At 36.9% G+C, this 10483-nt stretch overlaps 1 protein-coding gene across 1 annotated transcript; it reads left to right on the top strand.

Annotated features, from left to right (window-relative positions):
* Positions 1–4345: 4345 nt before the first annotated feature.
* LOC112778126 (uncharacterized) lies at positions 4346–8302 on the top strand. The gene is made up of 6 exons (XM_025822487.3): positions 4346–4364; positions 4454–5127; positions 5199–5290; positions 5370–5432; positions 5545–5658; positions 8100–8302. The coding sequence occupies exons 1-3, from the start codon at positions 4346–4348 to the stop codon at positions 5214–5216; spliced, it is 711 nt and encodes a 236-aa protein (XP_025678272.1). The 3' UTR covers positions 5217–5290; positions 5370–5432; positions 5545–5658; positions 8100–8302.
* The last annotated feature ends 2181 nt before the right edge of the window (positions 8303–10483 follow it).

Raw genomic sequence — 10483 nt, 5'->3', positions numbered from 1 at the left:
TCAAGTTTATGATGAGTATAACTCGAGTTGGGGATGCACGACAGAGGGACAGTCCAATGGTTAGCTGCCAGGACTTGTCGGGTTGGCTTTATAACCGACAGATGATATCATCAGCCACTAGGGACAGGCATGCATCATATGCATTTGTGTGACATTGGTTGGGTGTGCATATTATACTTGGGTTGCCTATGTGATTAATTGCTAACTGTTCTACTTGTAATAACTGTTTGTTTGTGCTTGAACTTCCTATCTGTGTTTGCATTTGGGACTCTGTTGGATGGTGGTGATTGGTTGTTGGTTGGATTGTTTGGGCCTAGGGCCGCGGTTGGAATGAGATGAACTGATGGTTGATTTCAGTTTTGTGTTTCTGGTTTGAAATGAAATATGAAAGGCTATTTTGTTTCAGCATAGATAAACCGTTTTGAAAGACTTTTGAGTTTTTGAAAATTGAACGGTTCCTCTTTTAGAAAGGATTCCCGACTTTACTTTTATTGGAAACTGTTGTTTTTGAAAAGAGGCAAAAGACGGTTATTAATCACCGATGCGGTTATCTTCAAGTATCCTATTACAGTAATTCCTAAAAACCCTCTACTGAGAACCCTTTCGAGGATGATGTTCTCACCCCCCTACATTTTTCCCCTTTCAGGATATGGGCGCAAAAGTTATGAAGAGCTTATTTAATTTTTGTTGTGATGCTCTGTATTGTTTTAGTTATGGTTTATTGTACCCTCACCTTTATCTTGATATATATTCTGTAAGAGGGATAGGAATTGTATTGGTTAATGTTTGTAATATTATTTATATATATTTATGTATATATATGGATGTACTCTTTTTGAGTTGTTGTAAGTTGAATGGTATTTATGGATGTACGTTATCGAACGAAAGTATCTTTGGGAGCGGTATTGCGGTTTAAAGTTTTAAACAGGCTCATATTTTAGTATTAATAAATATAAGTGTCGTCGTAATGTCCGAACTATCAGAGTCGCGCAGCCGGAAGTGCGAGCTTTGGTATTTAGGGTGTTACATTATGGTATCAGAGCAGTTCTTCCTGTAGAGCCTGAGGAATGGACTGACTATGCTTCAGTTGCATACTCTGAGCGTTTGTCATGTATTAGGTCTTGTCGAATGACGAGAATTAGAGCTTTATGCACATGACAGTCTATTGATTAACGCTGTTAGTCTTGCATTGCATAATTCCTGATATTAAGTTCGGCCGGTTTAATACTAGTGAATTATGTATATGAGAGCACTAATGGGTTATCATAGATGATATACGAGTTTTGAGTAACGCGAATCGCGGGTTTTGGGAACGTTAGAAACTTTTTCTCGAGGCTATTCAGTTGTGTGTCTTGAATTTTGTTCAAGTCGATCCGTTCTTTTATATCCTAACTTGAAGTTCTTGTTTGCTAGTCCTTCTGAAAAGTAGTTTGATTTTTCAACTCTATTCCTCTATCCATATGCATTCTTGTTTGACCTTAAGTGCATATGCTGGTTTAAGATCCTTGTTGCATCTATCTTCCTCTATTTGAGTTCTTCTTGATTCAAGTATTCTTTGATATAGCCTTGAACTTGTCTTAATGTGCTGTGACTTTTAACTCCGGGTTTTGATTCCATTTTTTTGAGAAATTGTTGATTCAGTTTTTCTCTTACTTGACAGTGATCACAGCCAATTTTGAGATTTTATAAATTGCTGTTGATTAGATATATACTTTTCTATATATGAAACTTTGAGATTACTTATACAGTTTGACAACTATTTATTTCCAATACCCTGCCTGTACTTTTACTGGTTTATGGAACTGCATTTACCTTAAATTACAATTTGACCTTCTAGTAATTTTACTATAGTTCCACTGCACAACTTCATTTGATTATGTATTTGGGTATTTTTCAAAATTTTGGAAAGAAAGAATTTTTCACTTTTATCCCGGTTGAGTTTCGTTTGATAAACTTACTTAATTCATTTTGATTTGAGTTTGATTTAGCATACTACATGGTTTGTGCCATTGTTGTTCTTTTAAAAAAAAAAATGTTGGACTCATGGCTTTCTTCTTATGAGCAGACTAGAGTGTCTTTTAAGCTTTCCATCTCCATGAATGTCATGCTTGATCTTGTTTTTAACTAATCTTTTACATTTTGTGAACATTACCATTGATCTTGGTTTGTCCTCTCTTGTGAATCCCATTCTTATGTGAGTCAGTTTGATTCGTTTCAAAATAGTGCATTGTTTATTCTCTCATTATCTCTACAAGAGTTTTTAGTCAAAGGTCTATCCTTGAGAAATTACTAATGATTGGGTTGTCTTTTCCTATGACTTTTGTATTCGTTTGGAATCAATTGAAAGCTTGTTTGATGACTCATGCCAAGTGAATCTTGTTTGAACTATCTTGGTTTAAGATCCTTTCTTGTATGGCTTGACTCCTTTTCAAGTACATCCTAATCTTCTTGAATATTATTGTGACATGGTGGTTTCAAGTATACTTTTGGAATCTTGTTTTGAATTTTATAAAGCAGATTGAATTCTCTTTGAAGAAGTTCCAAATCGAACTTATTTTTCAGTTCCTTGGTTATAATTGGAACCATTGTTCAATTTTTGACAAAGTTGTTTTAAAGTTGACATGCGCTATTTTAAATGAGGTTTTGGAAAGCTTTCTTGTTTAGTGGAAACCGGTTTGTTTGTAACGCACCACTTATTTCCTTTACCAAATTGCAAGCAGATTGAGTTTAATTTTCTCTTTCGTCCTTGCTATAATTTTATACATGCTTGTTTGAATATGAACCTTGAGAATTTTTGAACAAGCATTTGATTACTTCCGAGTTTTTATGAACTACTTTTGGTTAGGTTATGCACCTAACTATCTTTCTAAAATATTTTGAGAAAATATTTTAGCTCTTAGCCAAACTTGGGTGCATTTTGTTTTTAAAACTCTGCATAATCTACTTCAACATGAAGTTGAATTAGAGCAAAGCCACGTTATTGCTTTTGTTGCCCTCTTGAGGAATGATTACTATTGAGCTTTTCTTCTAAATTGCGAAGTGATTTTCCGCAAGTTTTCGATTCTTTTATGAACAATGTATTTGGAAGTATTTTTAATCATGCTCTTAAGTTCTGTGAGTTTTGTCTTGGGGTTGAGATATTCTTTTCTGTAAATCTCATACTTCTTTGGCCCAGCTTGAATTGGTATCAAGCTAATGCGTTGACTTTCTTCTTATTTGTCCTGTTGAATTTTCTTGATCCAAGGGTTATCCTTGATATTGTTTCTCCGTTCTAAGTCTTGTATCCTTCTGAGTAGACTCGAGAATTGTTTTGATATCACGTGCGACTTGTAGACGTAGTAACGTGATACGTTAGTTCTTTAAGACGTGATATGTGTATACGGAAGTTGAAGCGGTAGGTGTACAACGTTATGAGTTGCGAGTGTTTTGTTCCTTGCGAACGGGTTTGCGGTTGTTAGGCTTATGATTGGCTATGAGGTTGTAAAGTGCTTGATGGAGTTGGAAAGTTGAGGCTTGGAGGTTGATATGAGATTAGTGTGCGGATGTTGAGCATGTCGTTGTAACCTCATCCTGTTTTATAACCTTCAATGCCTTGCCTTACCATCACATGTTTGACCCATGCCACCTTTTGCATTGAGCCTGTCTTGTAATGTTTGCTTTCCAACCATACTCCTACCTTTGTATCCCTATGCATAAGATTATCCAAGTATTTGAAAACCGTATATATGTTTATACGTTGAGATATTTTTACTTCCTTAAATGGGTTCAAGGGTGAACTGCTATGAGATTTCTTTCATTTTGTATCAATTTTCGAGGGCGAAAATTTTTATGAGGTGGGTAGAATGTAAGACCCAGAACTTTTGAAAAGTCTTATTATGATCAAGTCTCAAATCATATAGCTATTTATAGCCTTAATTTCAGAGATTATTTTATTAAAGATAATTAAGGCAAGTTTTGATTTATTGAGTTTGAGATAAGTTACGATTATTATCCAATTCTATAATTATCGGATTATTTTCTATATTTAAATCATATAGTTGGTAGTTGTGAAATAATAAGGATTTTTATATGATTTGGATTAAATAATTAATATTTTAAATGATAGTACTGCTACTTTGAAAAATAAAGAGTTTAATTATATTATCTCTAATTATTTTGATTTGGGCATTTTACGGAAAATAATTTGTGAAATTGATGAGCAAATAGTATTCTCTACATACAATTAGTGTTGGATTTAATTTGGGGTTTCAATCATTATATTATTCTCAATTTTATGTGAAATTACCAATTTACTCCTAACCCTAATTTTCAAAATAAGGAAATCCTAACCCAGTAACCCGTTACCATGACCCGGTTCCCTTCTCGTTCAACCAAGCAGCAGCAGCACATGATCTTCCTTTTTCCCTTTCCATGAAAGAAAGGAACGAAAGCAGAAAGAGAGAGAGAGGTTGAGTTGCTGCAGAGGAGAGTAAGGAAGCCGCCGCTCAGCTGGTCACCGCCGCTCATCCTCACTGCCGCCAGCTGCGTGTCCCCACCAAGCCGCCGAACCTGCCACGCATCGCCGCCGCCAATCTTGCGCCGCCGCGGTCCCGTCGAGCTTCTGCCAACACCGCACGAAACAAAGAGAGAGACCGATGGAGAAGAGGGCCGCGAAGGGGGGAAGAGCCACCGATTGCAGTCGCCGTTGGGTCCTTGTTCCTCGCCGTTGAAGGAGCTGCTCCCAGCCACGGTGGTTGCCGATGTTCGCGCCGCTGCTATCGCCACCGTGAACCGTGGTTAGAGGAGGGAGCGAGAGATCAGGGGAGAGGTGTGTCGCGCTTTGCTTCAGTTGAGTCGGCCTTGCCGCCTCCACTGTTGGGGTTTCACCGCCGCCGTCCCCGTGGTGGCTGGTGTCGTCACAAGAGAAGACCACCGGAGTTGCTGTCTGCTTCTGCCTCGGGATTATGCAAGTTGCCGGAGCCCACTGCCGCTAGAGCTGCCCAGAACCACCACTGTGGCTGCCGCTGGGATTGTGAACGGAAGAAGGAGACGCTGGTTCTGTCACAGCCGTTCCCGGGGGAGAAATCAGTCGCGCCGCCGTGCCTGGCAGCCGGAAAATGCCACTGCCGTCGCCGGAAAATTATGATGGTAAGGGTTTTAAGTTGATTCTCCTTTCTATTGAGCTTCTGGGAACTTCATTGTCGCTACATGTTGTTCAGGTCCCTGCTGCCGCTTGAGGTGGCTGCCGGGCTGCCGCCAAACCGGTTCGGAGACCGTCGTTATTCGGTTCAGCCATTCTCCCTCAGTCTTGGTAAGCGTTTTGGTTCGAGGAGCCTTTTGTCGCTGTTCTAATAATTTCGGCTGAGGCGTTGTAGCGTTATTTGTCACAGGGTTGTATATCGATGCTTGCGTGTCGTGCTCGAAGTTCGCGGCTGTTTCGTTTCGCTAGCTCAGTAAGTAATTTATGTTTCGAAAAGCCTCGCGTTAGTATTCGGTTGTGTTTGATTAATGAATATGAGTTTTGGTAACGTGGGGTCATTCCTGATTGTTATATGCTGCGATTAGTGTTGCTATGGTTACCGCGGGAGTAGCTTGGAGCCGAGGTTGCGGTTGTTGGTGATCCCGGTTTAGGAGAGGAGGTTCCTGTGACGTTTTTGGGTTATGGAATTGCGTTCTAAGGTAGGGGCGCTTTCCAAAAACTACAGTTTATTGTTGGAATTATTACATATGGGTACTGATGTGAGATATGGTGTAATTAGTGATTGTATCTGCCTTATGTATTATTTGATTAACTCGAATGACTATGGATGTTGGTTTGGCTGAATTGTTATGTGGCTTGTGAAATGTAATGTTTGAAGTTAATTCTTTAAAGATTTGAAATGAGTTTAATCCGTTGAAGATTGGTTTGAATCGAGTCAATTATTTTGATGATGTGAAAGATAGAATACTCTTGAAATTCAGCCTGGGTTGCTTTAATTGACTTGGTTTTGATAAATGATTTGTTACTGAACCGATTCTTTAAAGATTTGGAAATGAGTTAAATCGGTTGATATTGAGTTGATTTTTAAATGGTTTTCTTGAGATATGCCACTGAGGCAACTGTTGGATTTAGCTTGCTGTTGAATTGATTTCTGGTTTGAGCTGTTGAAAAGGAATGAGAAAACGGTTTAGTTGGGACCCGAACCGGGTGGCAAAAGTCCAAGTTTTAGGGGAGGTGCTGCCGAAATTTCTATAAAATCTAAATCTTGTTTGAAAGGTTATTTAAAAGATTTGGATTTGAGAAATTGTATTATTTGATTTATTAAGAGGATAATTATGCTTTCCAGCTTAATTTATTTGATGAACTTTATACGTTGAGTTCGGTTTATTTAGAACTGAACTATGTTTGCCGTTTGAATCACTGAAGGAAAGAATGATGCTATAATATTGATTTCAATATAAAAAGGAGTTTTTAGTGATTTTAAAGGAACCTAGATTTTTGATTGAGTAATCAAGTTTGAGGCATTTTAGAAGAGTTGGAAAAATGGGTTCCAAAAAGAAATCTGAAAGCGGTTTGATTCAATTGAACTGGTCCCGTTTCAAATGAGTTGATTTTTGGACCGGGTTGGAACTTGTGATTTTGTATGGTTCAGTTTCATAATAAATTCAGTTTTATTTACTTGAACCGAGAATCTATGATTTTAAGAGTTTCAATGACTTTTAAAGAATTGATGTAAGATGACCTTCCCTAAAGACTTGGGACTCTGGCAGGAAACTTTTGTTATAAAATTCCATTATTGGATGGGTGATTTTGAATGTTTCCAAAAAGAATCTTTAACTTTCCATGGTTTTGGAAGTTTTGGAAAGAGAATGCCGAGAGTGGCTTTATTTTAAAAAGGGAACTCACTTTGAGTAAATTTGGCTTATGAGCCTGAGATGATTTGAGAAATGAGATCTTTAAAGCCAAGGCTGAAAAGAGTTGAAACTCGATTTCAAAGTGAAATGAATTGAGGAAATGATTTATGGCTTAAATGCCGACTTTATGAATTTAATGATGTTGAATGGTGGAAGTGCTGTTTTGTTGTGAGCCGGAATGGCTGTGTATGTTTATACATATTGATTGGTTCTGGATTGAACCGTGAGCCGGAATGGCTGTGTATGATATGAATATTGGCTGGTTCTAGAATGAACCGTGAGCCGGATGGCTGAGATGGATGTTGATCCATGGATGAGATTGATTGCATGTTTATGCTGAATCATTGATAAATGTGAATGTTGCACTTCCACTATCTGAGATACGAGTTTCCCTGGGTAGTAGCAGTGGCTAGCCACCACGTGCTCCAGGTTGAGACTTGATACTCTGTTGACCCTATGTCGTAAGTGTGGCCGGGCACTGTGAAAGCCCCGGATGAGCTCGCCCCCATAAATATTCACCAGTGATGGTGATGGATAAATATTCACCAGTGAGGGTGATGGATATGGATCATGATTATGATCAAGTTTATGATGAGTATAACTCGAGTTGGGGATGCACGACAGAGGGACAGTCCAATGGTTAGCTACCAGGACTTGTCGGGTTGGCTTTATAACCGACAGATGATATCATCAGCCACTAGGGACAGGCATGCATCATATGCATTTGTGTGACATTGGTTGGGTGTGCATATTATACTTGGGTTGCCTATGTGATTAATTGCTAACTGTTCTACTTGTAATAACTGTTTGTTTGTGCTTGAACTTCCTATCTGTGTTTGCATTTGGGACTCTGTTGGATGGTGGTGATTGGTTGTTGGTTGGATTGTTTGGGCCTAGGGCCGCGGTTGGAATGAGATGAACTGATGGTTGATTTCAGTTTTGTGTTTCTGGTTTGAAATGAAATATGAAAGGCTATTTTGTTTCAGCATAGATAAACCGTTTTGAAAGACTTTTGAGTTTTTGAGAATTGAACGGTTCCTCTTTTAGAAAGGATTCCCGACTTTACTTTTATTGGAAACTGTTGTTTTTGAAAAGAGGCAAAAGACGGTTATTAATCACCGATGCGGTTATCTTCAAGTATCCTATTACAGTAATTCCTAAAAACCCTCTACTGAGAACCCTTTCGAGGATGATGTTCTCACCCCCCTACATTTTTCCCCTTTCAGGATATGGGCGCAGAAGTTATGAAGAGCTTATTTAATTTTTGTTGTGATGCTCTGTATTGTTTTAGTTATGGTTTATTGTACCCTCACCTTTATCTTGATATATATTCTGTAAGAGGGATAGGAATTGTATTGGTTAATGTTTGTAATATTATTTATATATATTTATGTATATATATGGATGTACTCTTTTTGAGTTGTTGTAAGTTGAATGGTATTTATGGATGTACGTTATCGAACGAAAGTATCTTTGGGAGCGGTATTGCGGTTTAAAGTTTTAAACAGGCTCATATTTTAGTATTAATAAATATAAGTGTCGTCGTAATGTCCGAACTATCAGAGTCGCGCAGCCGGAAGTGCGAGCTTTGGTATTTAGGGTGTTACATTAATGCTCATAGTTAGGACTTATATAAGTTGGGCCTTGGGCCCTCTGGTTTAACCAATTTAGCCGGTTGGCCTAATTTTAGGCCACAATATTTAAAATTAGCGTTTAAATTGTATTTTAATTGTTTTTACTTCTTCAAAATATAATATTTAATTTTCTGCTTTCTTTGAATCATAATTAATTTATTAGTTAATGGTGTATAATAAATAATAATATACGATAATTTATTTTTAAATGATAATTTTCATTCATACTAATGTTTCTTAACACTAACATACATAATTATTTAAAAAATTATGCATTCATACAATAGTAATATAGTTGGATTGATATACCTTATAACAGGAAAAGAAAATTTTAATTAATGCTAAATTAATTTAATTAGCTCTTTTAAAAATAAATAATTATAATACTAGTTAATGCTTTATTTTTTTTTCTATAATGTTGTCCTCCTATTATTATCCAATTATACAGTTTAAACTTATATAACTATTTGTAACCCATAAATGAACCCATTGTGTTTATTCAGTAAGTATAAATTTTGAATAATTAGTGAATAAATGAATTAATAATCAAGATAATTAGAAAATAGAATTTTATATTTTAATGAGATAGAGCTAATTAAAATAAGAATTTTGACATTAATTTTAAAGAATTCAATCCAAGATTAGGCCAAACAAGCTGAACCGAATGAACCGGACCCAAACCAAACCTGTGAGCCCAACTAACCCACTTAACTTAATGAGCTTCAGCTCATTCTCTCTCCTTCCTTTTGCAAACGCGCTGAAACTAAGCATGTAAAACCCGGTCAAACCGTAATTAATTAAATAATAAATTAAATAGAAGCGAATATGGTTTGAAAATTTAGCAATTAGAATTTGATAATTTAAATATGATATTTGGACTCAGTAAATTTTTCTGAGTCGGAAAACATAGTTTTCTGAATAAAAATGCACACTGAAAATTTGACCAGCAGTACCGGCTGCGATCTGTCCGGTACTGTGGCTGAGAAAATTAATTAGAAGTGAATAATTTTAAGAAATAAGAATTTATAATTTGGGAAGATAGAAATATTTAAAATACGATTTAAAACTCTAATCTTAAATATTTTGGCTCAAAATTGGGTCAACGGATTAAACCAAATAAACCAGGCCCAAGTGAGCCCAAAACCCAACATATATACACATTAGTTATGAGCATTTCAGCTCATTTATCCTAAAGAAAGGGTGTGGGGCGGATAGAGAGAGGAGGAAAAGAAAACCTAGCTTTCCAAACTTGAAATCACCATTACTTTCTCTCCGGAACTCCGATTGATGAGCCGTTTGCGGCCACGCGTCGCTCTTCTCATCCTCTACAACTCTATCTAAGTTTTTTGGTAATTATTTCGTTCTTCTCTGTCCAGTTTTGATTTTTTCCTTTGAAAACATGATTGGCTATGGGTGTTGAGTGATTTTATGATTTTGGTTATTTAGGAGTACTTTAGTATGAGACATTGGTGAGTTCCATCAACCAATTTCGTGGGTTAAGGTAAGGAACACTCTAATCCTTGTGATTTATCAATTTTATGAACCCTAGGTTGATTGTAAGTGTGAAAATTGATTATGTTAGAGTAGTGGGTGATTTTGGTACACAATTGAAAGATTGATATTGCTTGTGGGGCCTTGGTGAGGCTTGGAGCTAAGGGTTGGTGGAGACTTCTAAGAAGAAGCTCAATTATTTTGGCTACAAGAGGTACGGTTTAAGTTTCATTTAAGTACCGTGTGGTGTGATGAGAATTCCTAGGCTAGATGCCCCTAGGATTAAGTTTAGATTGTGTAAATGGTTGGTACTAATATGTATAGTTGATATGTAATGTGAATTAATGATTGGGTTGAGAATTGTGTGAATTTGTATGTTTGGTGTATTAAGAATTTGATGAAGTAGATAATGAATATTGGTTTGTAGAATATGCATTTAAATTGTGAATTTGGGCCGGAGGCTATAAATCTTGGGCCGGAGACCA

The sequence above is a fragment of the Arachis hypogaea genome, chromosome 19 (genome assembly GCF_003086295.3).
Source record: "Arachis hypogaea cultivar Tifrunner chromosome 19, arahy.Tifrunner.gnm2.J5K5, whole genome shotgun sequence".
Taxonomy (NCBI): Eukaryota; Viridiplantae; Streptophyta; class Magnoliopsida; order Fabales; family Fabaceae; genus Arachis; species Arachis hypogaea.
The sequence above is the reverse complement of the archived record's forward strand: the minus strand, read 5'-3'. Positions and strand labels throughout refer to the sequence as shown.